The sequence below is a fragment of the Colletotrichum destructivum genome, chromosome 9 (genome assembly GCF_034447905.1).
Source record: "Colletotrichum destructivum chromosome 9, complete sequence".
In the NCBI taxonomy this organism is placed as follows: Eukaryota; Fungi; Ascomycota; class Sordariomycetes; order Glomerellales; family Glomerellaceae; genus Colletotrichum; species Colletotrichum destructivum.
In genome coordinates this window covers 2533381-2548950 of record NC_085904.1, presented here as the reverse complement: position 1 = coordinate 2548950, position 15570 = coordinate 2533381, and the positions used below count along the sequence as shown (strand labels likewise).

The window sequence follows — 15570 nt, the reverse complement described above, 5'->3', positions numbered from 1 at the left end:
GTACTAAGAGTCATTGGTGTAAGGCGAATGTCACTCGTTTTCCCTGGTGGTGACATTCACCATCCCGCGGATTGTGTTGCGCAACAACCCCGGCCTGCATGTTTTGCGGTGACGGACGAACATATGTGAGAGATATCAAAAGCTCCGGGCCTGGGCGGAGCGTCGGACATACGGTATCAGACCTTGGGGTAGGGGTATTTTTTTTGTCTCTTTTGCGGCAGATTCCACATCAAGAGGGGCTGGAGGAAGGTATACAGTAGTATCCGCGGCCTCTACAGCACAGCAGCCTGTTCTCTGACGACGTGACCTATGGTAAGACCGTCGTTCATGTCCCGGCGTCTGCTGGTCATGACTGAGTCGAAGTAGCTTGCGAACCCCTCCACCCCGCCCACGTCTAAGTGTCGTTATTGATACAAGCAAGCGTAGGCCGATAAGGAAGCGGGAGAGGTGGGGAAGAGTGAAGCGTGGGAAGCGGTTGGTTGGCGTCGGCAGTGGTGTGTTGGTTGTATGGGTGTGTGTGTGTCACAGGGCTCACAGTCATGGATGATCACCCCATTCGGCCACCGTCAGATGCGACCTCCAAACTCTGGACGGTGGAGGTGGGAGGGTGTCGGGGTATTGGAGCGGGTGTTCCCCCTCTGTCTTTCTTTCTTGTATTGTAATAGAGGAGATGGAGAGGGAGTTACAGCGCTCGGTTTTGGAGACGGCGGAAGAGAGGGGGAAAGCGGAGGAAGAACGAAAGTCAACTCAAACTGGAGCTTCGAGAATGAGCGACGTTTTGTTTCAGATTTGTGAGGTTCGTTGGTGTTGGAGGCGGGGGAGTTGAGGCTGTGTCTTGGGTTTCTCCTGAATTGAAACTGGAGTCTGTCGTCTGGAATAGAAGGATTCCAACTTTCTCTCGGATTCGGTGAGGGAGGGGGAGAGAGAGGAGGGGGTTGGTCACATGGCCCATCGCATTCCTGACTGCTGACCGAGCTTGGCTGGCGCTGGCCCGGATGATTGTTGCTGGGCTCACTGCAGCAATTTGCTGCTGTCCCCTTCTGACTGTTCACTTGCGACGTGGCTCAACTGGCTTGCCTTTTGTTTGCTTTTTCTTTCTTTTTCTGTTCTTTTTCATTTTCATTTTTCTCGTAGTTCTTTTCGGTGAGAACCACTGACGACTGACTGACCTGATGTTCTTCGTAGACCACGATGCAAGAGACTGAACATGGTCAACGATGTGATGACTCGCCACAGGGAAATTGTGGGGGAAGCTCCAGGCGTCCAAACGGTCAAGTGACCTGAACGGAAACGCGGACCCCAACCGGCTACCCTGCAAGCCTTCCACTTCCACTCTCCACCCAGTGCGTCCGAACATGGCATTTATATTGGTGAGTGGTGATTGGCATGTTCTGTCGCGGATACGCGGCCGAGGAGGTGGCCTCCGACCATGCCGGACACACCCCCGGAAGATGCACTTACCTATTGGACACATAATCGGGCTACTATTGCATCACCGGCCGGATGCTGTTACGAAAGTCGTACGCAACACGACGGGAGACCGATAAACGTCTGCTATGGATGATGATGTTAGAAGATTGGGGAGGGATGAGAATGCCAACCTAATGACCAACCCCTCCCTGTCCGTGTCCAGTGCCGTCCCCATGAGGTGGTTCCGGCCGGGTTTGCGTTTATCTGTCGCTGATGCCGTGATCGATGGACTTTGTCATTTCCCTCGCCCCGATCAACCGATTACTCATTCGAAACAGACAATCTGGGATGCGAGGGGCAAAGGTTTCTCATTCATGTGGAATCGCCCGCTAGTCGAGAGGCGAGTATCTGTACTGTGATACTGGCTTGCGATACTGTGCGACCTGAATTTCCGTTCCCATCCTGCTTGACAAAGACCATCCAAACGCTGGGCCGGTGCTGCTGGTGCTGGCGCACTGGGAGGGGGGAGGGGGCTTGGTCTGGAGCTGTCCACGTGCAGCGAGAGTATGTGCCACGGCCTCGTTCGATTGGACAGGCGCACGCAGGGCCAGCATGTCAAAGTGCCAAGCGCCGCGCCGCCGGGCCCGGATTGGGAGCGTCCACCCGAGCTTTGCTGGAGCGGATGCTGCAGTCGAATCGAGACGGGACTCTGTTGGCAGTTGTTTGTTCCCTTATCTCACTGGACCGGAGGCAATTGAGGCAGAATGGGCGATGCATGGAGTTGTCCAAGACAAAACAGGTAGAAGAAGCAACAGTGTGAGATGCCCCGACTCCGGTCAGACTCATCGTGTGGTATCCAGGGTTCGCCCAAGGGCAAAGACGGACAGACAAACAGACCAATGCAATGCAATGCAGCCCGAGAGATAACGTGCTCGACGGTGCAACATGGACGGAGGCGCGCACATGGCTGATGGGCTCCAGCCGGTTTCGTAAGCCTAGGCCGGACGCCGAGGCTGCACTGCGGGCCTGTCTTCTCCCCCAAGCGGCAATAGTAACAAACGAGAACCTTCTCCAGGACGCACCTGACGATGTTGATCAATGGCAAACAAGTGAGAAGTGAAGGGATCCTGACTGTTGGGACTGGCGATACTCTGTCATTACATACGTTCCGTTTCACCAGAGTGGTGAGTCAAGAGTAAAGGAATTGTCGTGCATTGCACTGTAGCAGTAGACTGTACAGGTATAGGCGGTAGGGGTTCAGGGAAACATGGGTCCGACGCAGAAGGCATGGTGGAGACCAGCCATGGCTGAGCTGCGAGCGTGACTGGCTCCCAGTGCCAAGTGGTCCCCTTCCTCCCCTCATCTCAATCCATCACTGTCCATGTCCACTATCCATGTCCACTGCCCCCCCTTGAAGCAAGCCCCCTTGGCGTCCACTAAGTGTATCGTAGCGTCTAAAGCACACTGTACAGCAGGTAGCGTCGGGTCGTGGTGTCCCACTGGGTTTTTATTCACCGACCGCCCGCGCTCCGATCATTTTCTGTCTTTTTCCATCTCCTCCCATCGCTTCACCGCTGATATATTTCCGTCTCGCCTCACCCGCAATAACCGTCAGAAAAAAAATTAACAAGCTCAAACACACACCGTCGACAATCGTCTCGCTCACGCTACTCGAACCATCATCAATAGCCTCTTCCAGCTAAACAACACCGCGCCAAAACTCAATCCACACACGAATACACTCCACTTTAAATCGACATACCATCGTCGATACCTAAATTCCGCCTCTCTTTTTCCACTCGATAAGAACGAAAGGTCCAATCAACCGCCCCCATCGACGAACGGTTCCGAATTCCCGAGAACCGACTCAACATACCAAACCACCCACATAGTCTACAGCAAACCCGAGAAATCTTTCGCAATGGCGCCCATGAATCAGCAGAGTAATTACAGCAGTAGTAATTATGGTGAGGCCATTGTCCGTCAGGCCAATGTCCTCGCCAGCTGCTACATCGTCGATTCCGCCGCGACTCTTCGCGGTCTCCACTACTGCACTACCGGCGCCGCAGGTATGTAGCATTCCCATGCTTTCCCATTCCACGGCACATGATCCGTCATGTCTCTCCTTACTCCCCCACGCCCACCTTGAGCCTCAATCCCAAGACAGTCGCCAATTCCCCCCCGGGATTCTTCGCCTCTCCTCCCCGTTCTCCCCACCCCCATGCATCTTCCTCGCTGTCGAACCCGAAACCTAGAACGACGCAACCGACGCTGACACCTGCTTCCAATAGGGGCCGAGTGGTATTCCTGAGGTCCCCTCAGGATTACCATCTCCACCGTCAAGTCCCCCCCTCGCGGCCATCACGGCGTCCAACGAGCTTGCACTGCTTCCCAAGGCCAGCAGCAGCAAGCGTCGCGACGCCGTGCCCGGCAAGCGAATTAGCCGTCGAGGGGGGGCGGCGCTCTCGATCAGGGAAGAATGTGAAAGGTTCTTTTGCGAGTCTATGAGGGCTGTGTTCCGAGGTGAGACGGACACTGGCTCCCATGGCTCCGGCCTGCATCAGGGTGTTTACAACAACAACAATCACAACGGCAGCACGAACGCAACAATGCTGCAGACTCCGCCGCCGGATGACGACCTCGCCGTCCAGCCGCACTCCTTTGGGGGTCGCTGTGGGGCCGCTGACGGACACCCCATGGCCTCGTCCGCTCCGTCCCCGGCCACGGCCTGGTTGGAGGTGTGGGACTTTGCCGGCGGCGCGAGTTTCCGGGCCTTTGTGGCGGACGACGGGACCGAAAAGTCCCTCTTCGCCTTGTTTGACAGGAACGTCATCGGACGTGACCTGAAGCCAGCGTACGTTGCATTCCTTCCTCCCCCTTTCTTTCCCGGCAAACATCATGACTGACTTGTATCTCCCATGTAGGCTTATGGCGCTGATGGAATTGGTCGACGGACCCCTCAATTGCCAGCACCTGGTCATCTGCGTCGACCGGGGCATTGAGGAGGAGGACGCCAAGTCGCTGATGAAGAGCCTGCAGTGGGTCGGCTTCGAGTTGACGACGCTGGACCACTGGGCGCGCGACGTGGACGTGACGAGCAACCAGTGGCTGTTTATGAGCATGGAGATCTAGCATTACCCGGGCCTCGGCCGTTCGCGTTTTGTCTTGGATTTTTTTTGGGTTCATAAGCTAGGCAGTTCGGGAGTTTTCTTATTCCCTTGTTGGTCGTTTTGTCCTGCTTTTCAGCTCGGATCTCTGCTTCCGTCTGTCAGATGGTTTTTTACCATTGCGAGTCTTCCGAGGGTTTCTTCATTTCCTTGCTCTTGTCTTCTCTTACGTATGGGAACAGCTCGGGCTTGGGAGACAACTAGCATGTAATAGGGGAAAGGGGAAAAGGTACCGTCGAAAAGCATTGAGTAAGGAACTCGGTTTCGTGTTTTATGCTATCTTTTAGTCCCTCTCCTGTATTTGTACTTGAGCCGAGAAAAGTTTGGAGGACTATTATCTCCTTCCCCCTACCCTGGCCATGGAGTCCATCACTGCCGGTAGGATTTTCACGTCTTTTTTTCCGTCTCCTGGATCGCTTCATGCGATTTTGCTATTGGGATTCTTTCTGGTGGTCTATTTTCTTATTCACTTTTGGTATCTGGAGGGGATCTAGTACGTGACGCTCAACACCGCACGTCTATGGCATGGAGGATAATGACACCGCGTCCCGCTCTAACCAGGCGTTTTGTGCGTTGCGTCACAACAGAACTCCATCCAGGTTGGGCTGACTGTCCGTTAACACCCGCAATCAAACAAATTGAAACCTCTAAAATCGTTCTAAATATTTTGCTCCCCTCCTTTCCCTTAAATGCTGTGGCTGATATGTTCGTCTTCCCTCTTTCGACAACATGTGACATGAAATCGTCGGTTTGAATCAGGTGGATATTTTCTTTCTTCTCCTTTTTCTTTCTTTCGCTATATGCTCTCCTCAAACTGCCTCACCTCGAGCCCCCTCTCGCGCAGGAAATCCTTGACCTGCTTCACCGTGTACTCGCCGCGGTGGAACATGCCCGCGCCGAGCGCGGCGTCGGTCGTCGTCTCGGCGAATACCTCCTCAAAGTGCGCTGGGTGCCCCGCGCCGCTGGAAGCGATGACGGGGATGCCGACGGCGGCCTTGACCTGGCGGATGAGCTCGAGGTCGAAGCCGCTGTTGGTGCCGTCGCGGTCGATGCAGTTGAGCAGGATCTCGCCGGTGCCCATGGCCTCGACGGCCTGCGCGAGCTCGACGACGTCCATGTCGCGCGTCTCGCGGCCGCCCTTGATGGTGCAGGCGTACCAGCAGTACTCCTCGCCCTTGGGGCCGGGCGTCCGAGTCTGGATGATGTTGTGCCGCGTCGCGTCGGGCTTGGGCACGTAGACGCGCTTCGGGTCGACGGAGACGACGACGGCCTGGTTGCCGTAGGCCTTGGAGATCTGCTCGATGGCCGTGTTGCCGAAGAGGCGGCGGCCGGCGGCATGGTACTCCTCGGCGGCGAGGACGGCGTCGGAGCCGATCGAGACCTTGTCGGCGCCGGACTTGAAGTACATGGTGGCGATCTCGAGGGCCGAGACCTTGGTGCCGTCCATGTCGACTGTGTCGCGGATGCCGCCGCCGACGGTCAGGGGCACGAAGACGGTCTCAGAGGTGCGGCGGAGAACCTCGAGCATGGGCGCGTCGGCGAGCGGGCAGTCGCGGAAGCTGGTGATGTTGAGGAAAGTGACCTCGTCGGCGCCCTGCTCGTAGTAGCGCCGCGCCATCTCGACGGGCTTGCCGAGGTTGCGCACGTCGCCGCCCTCGGCCTTGTCGCGCACGTCGTACTGGTCGCCCTTTGTGACGACGAGGTCGCCCTGGTCGTTTGCGCGCACGTCGAGGCAGGCGATGACGCGGCGCGTCAGGCCGTCGTGGAAGGGGGCCGCCGCCTTGTCGGTGACGGGGGCCGGGGGGTTGGCGGCCAGGGCAGCTGCGCCGGAGCCATCGAGGAAGGCGCGGAGGCAGCGCAGGCCGGCGGCGCCCGACTTCTCCGGGTGGAACTGGGTGGCGAAGACGTTGCCGCGCGCGAGGGCGCCGACAAAGGTCTCGCCGCCGTAGGTGCCCGTGGCGACGGTCCAGCCCTGGGCCTCGAGGTCTCCCGGGGTGTAGGGGTACTTGTAGGTATGGACGTAGTAGTACTTGGAGTCCGGGCGGAGGTCGTAGAGGTTCGCGCCGGCGGTGTTGGCGCCGTTCCAGCCGATGTGGGGGACGGACTTGTCGGAGGAGTCGAAGCGGTTGAGGCGGCCCTTTGCGATGCCGAGGCCGGCGACGTCGGGGTCCTCGGCGGAGCCCTCGAAGATGGCCTGCAAGCCGACGCAGATGCCCATGAAGGGCTTGCCAGAGGCAACGTGGGCGGAGATGGCGGGGAGGAAGCCGGCCTGGGAGAGTTGGGAGAGGCAGTGGCCGAAGTGGCCGACGCCCGGCAAGATCAATTTCTGGTGAGGGTCCCGTGGTTAGTCTTTGGGACCATTTGGGGCTACGTAGGGTCGCCGATCTAACGTACTTCTGCCGAGGGAACATCTTCGGGTTTCCTAATCCACTCGACCTCGTAGCCGACCTTCTCGATGGCGTTCACCAGGCTGCGAACGTTGCCCGCGACGTAGTCCAAGAGGTGGACCTTTGGCATGGTGGGCAGTCGATGCTGGGTATATGTGACAGAGAGAGAATGGAACGGAAGTAGAGCTTCGGAACGAGTGAAATGCGCCGTTATAAAGGACCCTCGTTGAGTGGAAGGATTGTCGAATTGTCGGATCTGTGAGTCAACAAGGAACAATGTGAGTCAAGAAATTGTAGGTGCTAGTCCGTCACTTGGAGTTCGTCGCAGGGGAAATTTACTTGCGATAGCGGGGCAGAGGGGTTGTGAGGGACATTGACACTGTAAAGACTGAAGAGGATGCAGTGCCCCGCACTAGAGCCCCCCTGTCGATTGGCACCGCCCAATGCCGTAGAGTCGATTGGGGCGACAGCTCCCTGGAGATGGAAATCTGCTTCAATTTGTTCAAGCTTTCTTCAAAATTTCTACTTTACAACCACATTCTAGAACCGGGCATGGCGAATACAGCTGAAGCCCCCTGACGCATTCTACGACTTGGTTCTGGGCGGGTTCAACTTTGGATTTCCCGTAGAACAGAACCCAATGCACGAATCCCATCATCCGGCCGGAGTCTTCTTCCACACATCGACGCGATAACATGACGACCAACGCGTCAACGTCCTCGGTCGCACCGGTCATGGCAGCGACCGCGCCCGTGGACCGACCGCTGATAGCACCCGCCAAGGCTGACGATGGCGATGACTCGGAGTGGGAGTACGAGTACTCGACCACGGAGACCGAGGTAGGCTGTCACTACGAGCGCACCGAAAGAGGATGCGATTACTGACCGGTCCCCAGACATACTACCTGACAGTCGACCTCTCAATACCCCAGCTCCTGCGTCGGAAGCGCAATGCGCCGGTCTCCGGGCGAGGGGGATATCACTACAAACACTGGGCCGGCCCGCACAGGAAACCCGACGAGCCGAAGCATCACCGTATTCTCTCAGACGACGAGAACGACGACGAGCCCGCGGCCGAACCGGAAGAGGACGAGGAAATAGACCAGGTTCAAATGGAAACGAACGGAGACGCCTTCGACGCCGACTTCGAGTCGGACCCGGCGGCCGACATACAGATTCTGGACCTACACTCGGACAAGCCCATGTTCGCGTACAAGGGCAAGGTCTTTGAAGGGCAATGGTCGCGCAACCTGGGCACCGAGGTCATCTTCACGGAGCACGACGCCGAAAACCCGATCCCCGCGCTGCGGCATCTCCAGGGCGGCGTGGACATGCTCGCGGCCAGCTGGTCGCGCATCAACACGACGGAGAAGCGACTGGAGCCGAGGCACGAGGCAGCGGCCCAGGACGACCCGCTAAAGGAGATCAGGCGGCAGAACGGCATTCACATCCCCATCACGGCGGACAAGACGGGCGAGCGGAAGCGGCAGACGAGGTTCCTCGAGAATCTCATGGCGCTCAAGGTCAAAAGGGGCGAGAAGGACGAGGTGACAGTGTACGCGCACGCGGCGCCGAAGCAGATCAACGAGGGCACGAACAGCCGGCGGAAGAGGCGGAAACCGTTGCCGGACGGCAGGCCGAGCAAGCGTCGGGGCCGTGGGGGCGGCGTCCGCGGCGGGCGAGGTGGGTCGTTGGTGGCGGGCGAGGTTGGATTCGAAAAGGTAGAACCAGACAGCACGGCCGAGGGGGGCGCGGGTGCCCCTGACAGAAGCTTGTCCATGCCGACGCCGGCGACGTGGGCGGAGCTGGAGGGGCAGGCTGGACAGGCGGGCGCGAACGAGGACCAGGGGAGTGAGGACGACTATGACGACTACGAGGACGGCGGGGAAATTGAATAGGTTCAGACAACAGTCTGAAAGTAATTTACGCTCTCCAATCGTATACACAATTATGCGCGTCCGATCTGCCACACGAACTTTGCATTGCCAACTCATCCCGCGGTCCAAATCCGGCACCGCCTTGGCCAGATGGGTCTCAGTGAACACGCCTTTTTTCTTCCAACAGGGCAATGCGTGGGATGGTATGGTGAAACTGGCTGGCGCCGTTATGAGCCTCGAGAGCCCTTCGTCGCCGGGCAGTCCTGGGCTGGCATCTAATTATGTGCATGATGTGGTCAGGGTGAAGGAATCAGGGAAATCTTTGAACCGGGAAGAAAGTTTGAAATGCGACAAAGCACCGTTTATCCAGACTCAATAGTCACGAGGGAATGATCGGGGAGTAAAAGACGATTGAAAAATAAAAATAAAAGTAAAAGCCTCAAAAATAGCAGGATTATCCTCCGTTTGTTACATAATAGTTGGCGGCTATCGGCAGACGGTTGAGGCCTTGCATCGTGCCACTGTCACTTGCACCGCGCCCACACGCCGCCCAGTGTCCACTGCCAGCTCACATGCGCAATCTCTGGAATTGTCCGAATGGACCATGGAACCATGCCGCTCGTGATGGCCACAGGGATCGCCAGTCGGCGACTCAGCGGCGCCGGACAGCGGAGTGGATTCCTCCTCGTGGGAACCTGCATGGATCTGGTTGGTCCCACAGATCTGAACCCCTTCCGCATGAAGGTACCGCCCAGCCGCCATAGGTACCTGGAACCCTGCTTCTGCCCGCATTTCCTGCCAAGGATACAGCACAATGAGTACCTGCCTAATTGGTGTGACGCCCCCCAAAGAACATGTACCTCTTTGTCGCCTCCGTCCACTGAATCAAGATGCTGCCCGTTGTCGCTCGCAGTAGGCCGCCTCGCCCGCGCATCCCGTCCACCCTCCTTCTCAGCGCCCAAAGCGTGCTGCAGCCCTTCCCTTCCCGCCTCTCGTCCACCACCTCGTCCTCCTCTCAACAAACTTTCCTCGAACAAGACAAGACAAAACATAAAACGCAAAACACCCGTCCAAAGGGGGCCTCAGCGTTCCGCCGGCCATGCATATCCGCTCGCACCTCCCACCTTCGATCTCTCTGTACACAATAGTGTAACGATCTACTCTTGGTGATGCTGCGCAAGACCCCGCTGGCTTCTGCAAGACGTGCCGCCATCCCGAAGCCCCTCCGAACAGTCATCATCACCACTCAGCCTCCCTAGCCACGAACACCATATAACATACCGCTACGAACATCACGCTACCAATCGACGCGGCGCAGTCCCACTCCTCGGTTCCCCGTTTCTCTCACGAAGCATAGCCTACACTGCGAGGCCTGGAGCCGACACCACCACCCCCGATGTATTACCTACGCCGCATCACTATCCTCGTCGCCGTGCTGGCCTCCGTCTCGTTCACGGCATGGTTCCTGCCTCGATACCTCAACCCGAACCCCCCCGACCCTGTCAAGCAGCGCGAGGATAGGAGATGGGTTAGCAGTAGTCCCTACTGGCTCGATCGCCAGGCCTGCCGATGGCTGAGTCTATGCGGCGTGCATCACCTTTCATGGGACCCCGCCTCGCTCTTCCCTTACAAGAACGACTCCGACGCGGGCGAGTTGCGCCTCGAGCTGAGGTCTCTCGATGGACGACATTCCGGGTGGGAGACGGCACCCCAGAAGCGGTCGCCGCGGGATGACAAGGAGGAGAGGAGGAAGATCTTGAAAGAGATTCCTGATTACGTTCTCGAGTATGCGCCGCTCGTTCACCTCTACTCGGGCGAGAACTTTTGGCCCTCCGACATCGCTGAACACATTCGGCACATGACGCCCTACCTGGAGCAGGAAGCCCTGAACCGGTCCCTCGTTCTGTCGGACCTGCACACACTCAACAAGGAAGATGGCATGGTCTACCTCACTAGCGATGCCGATGTCGAGCAGAGACCCGAGTGGTTGCACAGCCACGTTGGTATCCCCGAACCCTGGAACGATGAGGGAGACGACGACGAAGGGAAGGACAGCAACGACAACAAGGATCGCCCGATAGAGGGCTCTGACCATCCACGACCTCCCACAGAAGACACGACGTGGTTCGACGTATCTCGCGATCATCCCGTTCAACGCATTTCAGACCCTCGTCGCCTTGCTCCACAATTCGCTCCCTCCGCTCGCACCGGCCGCGGCTCTCACCTCCGTCGCCGAGACCAGGGCCAGAAGCCGATTCCCGATACGCCTACCCACAAACCCAACCAGGAAGGCTATTCCAAGGCCCCCGCCGTCCTCGTCCTCGTTGACAAGGGCTCCGGCATCGTCGACGCATTCTGGTTCTTTTTCTACTCGTACAACCTGGGCCAGACCGTCTTGACAATCCGGTTCGGCAATCATGTCGGCGATTGGGAGCACTGCATGATGCGCTTCGAGAATGGCGAGCCCCGTGGCATCTTCTTCTCCGAACACGAGGGCGGCCAAGCTTACACGTACAATGCCGTCGAGAAGCGGGGTGTGCGCCCAGTCATTTACTCCGCCGTCGGCTCTCACGCCATGTACGCCCAGGCCGGTGACCACCCCTACGTGCTCCCCTTCAGTATGTTAAAGGATGTCACCGACAAGGGTCCCCTCTGGGACCCGGCTAAGAACGCCTACACGTACTGGTACGACTACGTCCAGGACATGGACGAGGACCTCGATCTGGACCTCGACGACAAGGTCGACGTTGCCAGTGGCCACCGGAAGGACGACCCCGCCAGCTTGGTTCCCACTGCCGAGAACCCCGATGCGCCGACATCGTGGTTCCATTATGCCGGGCCTTGGGGTGACAAGCTCTACAGCCTTGCCGATATGCGCCAGTGGCGCCTCTTCGCCCAGTATCACTACGTCTCCGGGCCTCTGGGGCCCAAGTTCAAGCGCCTCGATCGCGAGAAGCTCTGCATCACCAGCCGCTGCCGCATCCTTGACAGCCTGAAGCCCGGGCAGACGTGGTACAGTTAGAAGGGTTTGATGAAGATAGAATGAATATGAAAATAAGACTTTTTTTCTTTTTACAAACATCAAGTTTTCAAATGAGTCAGAATTGAAATGAAACCGAACATCTAGTTTACATTTATCTTTCTTTGACTCTCCTTCTGATCCGCTGGTGCAAAAAAGCCTCCTGCACAGGCAGGCGTTTGCCGGTGCCATATCAGTTATTCCTCATGGTTCATGGCCCATAATCGATAATGTAAGTATTGGCCCACGACTCCATCAGCACTCACGGGGAACTAAGAGTGGACTATGTGACCCTGGTTTCTTCGACAGCTGAAGATGCCCAGGGTCATGAGGGTTTACTGTGTTAGTGCAACGTCTCAACACACCAAGTCCTCGACAATCTTCAATCGAGCATCGCCGCTTGCTTTCTCTCCGTTTCTGCTCTTGGTCGTTCTTTTGATACACCTTCTCCCGGAGAAGACGTGTAAAAAATATAAAAAATAAGAAGGCCAGACAGACCGGCTAGAAACACAACGCCTGAAAAGAAGTCAACCAGTTGCGGAGCCCCTCTTCAGCGAAGTGCCCTGTGACGCCAGGAGCTGATGCAATGGATGGCCTTCGCGAGCCCGCCTGGTCCTAGCGACTCAACTTGAAAGATGCCCTATCACTGCAGTGTCTACCAAGCGGGATGTTGATATCGACGTGTCTACCGACATGGGACCTGGCCGGTGGATGTCGGGTCCTGGGAAGCTTACGAAAACCAACGGACGCCGGACGGTATTAGAGCCGATAATTACGGAGACGGCACACGGGCTCAGGTTCCACGAGCCGGAAGGAGGTAACGCTCTCCCCTCCCATCAATGAATTCTCATATGTCTATGGTCGTATGCTACTGGGTGGATGCTGAAATTTCTCAGAGATGTCATTTAGTCACCCAGACAAAGGAGTAAAAGAGTGCTAGCCGTTCGAGCTTCGTCATATTCACCACCGGTGTCTCGTAAGGATTGATGAATTTGCGTTGCCCACTTCCGCAACCTAGTTTCTGGGTCGGCATCTAGAACCTAGTGACCCGAAACTCTCATGTTTCTGCTACTTCAGTTTCAAATGTTCGAGGGCTAAGCTGGCACTTACACTGCCATGTCAACTCAAGCGGTGCTGACGTCCTGGATCCCATCCGAGTTCTCCGTTTTCTCCGTTGAAATATTCCAATTCATGCTACCGGACGGATTCTGGGGACGGTCGATGTAATGCAAATGTTCTTGGACTCGGTCTCTAGGGTCCGCCATCAAAGTTGCCACGACCATGGCAAGGACGGCACCGCTCACGACACCCATACTGACAGAACCACAGTAGCAGCACACCAAACCGCAGGCAGAGCTCCCCATACCCTTGTTCTGGGTCCCGTACGGCACAGGCAGCAGTCAGGCGAGAGGCCGCCGATTAATGACAGCCGGCCTTCGTGACTGGCTAATGGCAGCCACCAGGAGAAGGAGTCTGGGTCCGATCAAGGGGCCCGCAAAGATAGCCGATGAGCCCCACTACGCCAAAAGAGGTGAACTGTACTTCACTTTGCAGTGCTTAGTCGGGCACGCACTGATGTATCTCCTCTCTCGCTCAGGTGCATGTCTCTCATTTTACGACCCCCTGGTCATCCGCCGTCTCGCTTCTCATCTAGGAGCACGAGGAAGAAACACGCATTCGCGGTTGTCCGGACTCCTTCATCTTTACAAGATAAACCACCTCCCTTCTTCGCCTCGCATGGCTTTCGACAGAACGAAGACGCCCGGCCGGCTCCAAGGTCACCACCACACCAATCAGTATGGGCCTCCGTGAGAATCCGCAAGAGACGATCCGTCAAGACGAGACCGGACACAGACCTGTCTCGTCCGCCTCCAATGCGAATCTCGACAGTCCTGCGGAAGATCGTGTTGCCCCCAAGAAGTCTCTGGCCTTTTACTTGACCTTCGTCGCCGTCCTGGTCAACCTTTTCCTCTACGCTCTCGACGCAACCACGCTGTCAGTAGCTACCCCAGTAAGTCATGCCAAGTGCTGCTCTGCCTCTACTTTTTGGATCACCATGGGAAGGGTTCACTAACAAGCTTCGCCTCATCTCATGTCAGGCCATCGCAGCCGACCTAGCAGGAACTTCGTTGGAATCGTTTTGGGCCTCCATCTCGTACCTTCTCGCCGTTGCCGTCACCCAGCCTCTCTATGCAGCGTTGTCCAACGTCCTCGGCCGGAAGCCGTGCCTCTACGCCGCATACCTCTTCTTCGCCGTCGGCTCAGTCGTCTTCGGCCTGGCCCGCAACATGGGCGGCGTCATTGCGGGGCGCGTCCTACAGGGCCTGGGCGGCGGCGGTCTGGATGTCTTGAGCGAAATCGTCATCACCGACATGACGACGCTGCAGGAACGCTCCCTTTATCTCGGACTCATGGCCATACCCATGGCCTTGGGGAGCGTCCTCGGCCCAACCGTGGGAGGCGTCTTCAGCAGCCTCGTCACCTGGCGGTGGCTCGGCTGGATCAACCTCCCTCTTCTCGCCATCTCCTTCCTGCTGACCGCCTTCTTTCTCCGCCTGCGGCCGCTCGAGCACTCCCGGCTCTCGCGGCTGCGGACCCTGGACTGGGTCGGCGTGCCTCTGTTCACCGCAGGCATCGTGCTCTTCGCTCTCCCGCTGAGCTGGGCCGGGAACCTGTACTCCTGGGACTCGTTCCGCACCCTTCTTCCTCTGCTGCTCGGTGCCACCCTGCTGTGCGCCTTCGCCTTCTACGAGGGCAAGCCGGCAGTCCCCATCATGCCCCATAGGATTTTCCAATCCAGAACGGCCTCGGCCACGCTGGCGAGCGTCTTCTTCCATGGTGTGTCGCTCTACTCGCTACTGCAGTGGCTACCGCTGCTCTACCAGGCCGTCATGGCCAAGACAGTGCTCCAGTCGGCCGTGTCGCTCTTGCCTACGAGCGTCGTGAGCGTGGTAGCCGCTGTGGCCGGAGTCACCGTCGTCGGACGGGCCAATGTGGGATATCGATGGAGCATCCGGATCTCGTGGGCCTTGACGGCCGCGGGAATGGGTCTCCTCGTCTTGCTCGACACGGACTCGCCAGCCTCATTGGTGCACGGGCTGCCGGTCGTCTGGGGAGCCGGCATTGGCCTGCTGCTCCGCCTCCTGGCTCTTCCGCTCCATGCAAGCGTCGTCCGTGTTGACGACATCGGGCTGGCCATCGGCATCCTCCTGACTTTCCGGCTGCTCGGCGGACTTGTGGGGCTTTCCATCTGCTCCACGGTCTTCAGCAGCTACTTCTCGCAAGCCATCGGGGTCATCGGCGACCTGCCGCCCTCGGCGGAGCATCTCCGAGACCCGGAGGCGGCCGTGGCGTTCATTCCGCACTTGAGGACCCTCGACCTCCCGGAAGGCACGTTGCTGCCCATCGTGCAGGCGTACCTGACGTCCATCAGAGCGATCATGTACACGATGACGGGGTTCAGCGGCCTCGGGCTGCTGTCTTCGTTCTTTATAAGCGATCTCACGCTGCAAAGGACGGAACGGAGCCAGCAACAGTTTCAGGCTTAAATTTTGGGGGTCGGGGAAGCCAATTTAGTGACGTGGTGAAGGACCAAATTGCAGCAGCAACACGCCAATGCAAAATGATGGAATCGACTCTTGCGACCAATCAAAATTAAACAAGCTTGAATTCTCGCGCTCTCTTGTCCGTTGTCCAAAGCGTTGACAGATG

The 15570-nt window shown here is 57.6% G+C and overlaps 7 protein-coding genes across 7 annotated transcripts; 4 read left to right on the top strand and 3 right to left on the bottom strand.

Moving 5' to 3' along the window:
- Positions 1–1960: 1960 nt before the first annotated feature.
- CDEST_13891 (uncharacterized protein) lies at positions 1961–2733 on the bottom strand. The gene has a single exon (XM_062930047.1). The coding sequence runs from the start codon at positions 2254–2256 to the stop codon at positions 2026–2028; it is 231 nt and encodes a 76-aa protein (XP_062786098.1). The 5' UTR covers positions 2257–2733; the 3' UTR covers positions 1961–2025.
- A 1-nt stretch (position 2734) lies between these two features.
- Positions 2735–5371, top strand: CDEST_13890 (Putative ornithine decarboxylase antizyme, acyl-CoA N-acyltransferase). The gene is made up of 3 exons (XM_062930046.1): positions 2735–3479; positions 3702–4264; positions 4335–5371. Exons 1-3 carry the CDS (start codon positions 3375–3377, stop codon positions 4540–4542), a joined length of 876 nt encoding a protein of 291 aa, XP_062786097.1. The 5' UTR covers positions 2735–3374; the 3' UTR covers positions 4543–5371.
- A 1-nt stretch (position 5372) lies between these two features.
- Positions 5373–7282, bottom strand: CDEST_13889 (Putative histidine biosynthesis protein). Its single transcript, XM_062930045.1, has 2 exons — positions 6972–7282; positions 5373–6903 (listed from the first exon to the last, which is right to left on the bottom strand). Exons 1-2 carry the CDS (start codon positions 7092–7094, stop codon positions 5374–5376), a joined length of 1653 nt encoding a protein of 550 aa, XP_062786096.1. The 5' UTR covers positions 7095–7282; the 3' UTR covers position 5373.
- A 201-nt stretch (positions 7283–7483) lies between these two features.
- On the top strand, positions 7484–9218 carry CDEST_13888 (Putative transcription factor TFIIIC, triple barrel domain-containing protein). The gene is made up of 2 exons (XM_062930044.1): positions 7484–7803; positions 7860–9218. Exons 1-2 carry the CDS (start codon positions 7660–7662, stop codon positions 8859–8861), a joined length of 1146 nt encoding a protein of 381 aa, XP_062786095.1. The 5' UTR covers positions 7484–7659; the 3' UTR covers positions 8862–9218.
- A 611-nt stretch (positions 9219–9829) lies between these two features.
- On the top strand, positions 9830–13346 carry CDEST_13886 (Putative vacuolar protein sorting-associated protein). The gene is made up of 3 exons (XM_062930042.1): positions 9830–12091; positions 12207–12676; positions 12756–13346. Exon 1 carries the CDS (start codon positions 10237–10239, stop codon positions 11860–11862), a length of 1626 nt encoding a protein of 541 aa, XP_062786093.1. The 5' UTR covers positions 9830–10236; the 3' UTR covers positions 11863–12091; positions 12207–12676; positions 12756–13346.
- Positions 12984–13172, bottom strand: CDEST_13887 (uncharacterized protein; the record flags this gene model as incomplete). The annotated part of the gene is made up of 1 exon (XM_062930043.1): positions 12984–13172. The coding sequence occupies one exon, from the start codon at positions 13170–13172 to the stop codon at positions 12984–12986; it is 189 nt and encodes a 62-aa protein (XP_062786094.1).
- A 4-nt stretch (positions 13347–13350) lies between the features above and the next one.
- Positions 13351–15483, top strand: CDEST_13885 (Putative major facilitator superfamily, MFS transporter superfamily). The gene is made up of 2 exons (XM_062930041.1): positions 13351–13870; positions 13959–15483. The coding sequence occupies exons 1-2, from the start codon at positions 13658–13660 to the stop codon at positions 15405–15407; spliced, it is 1662 nt and encodes a 553-aa protein (XP_062786092.1). The 5' UTR covers positions 13351–13657; the 3' UTR covers positions 15408–15483.
- Positions 15484–15570: the final 87 nt, after the last annotated feature.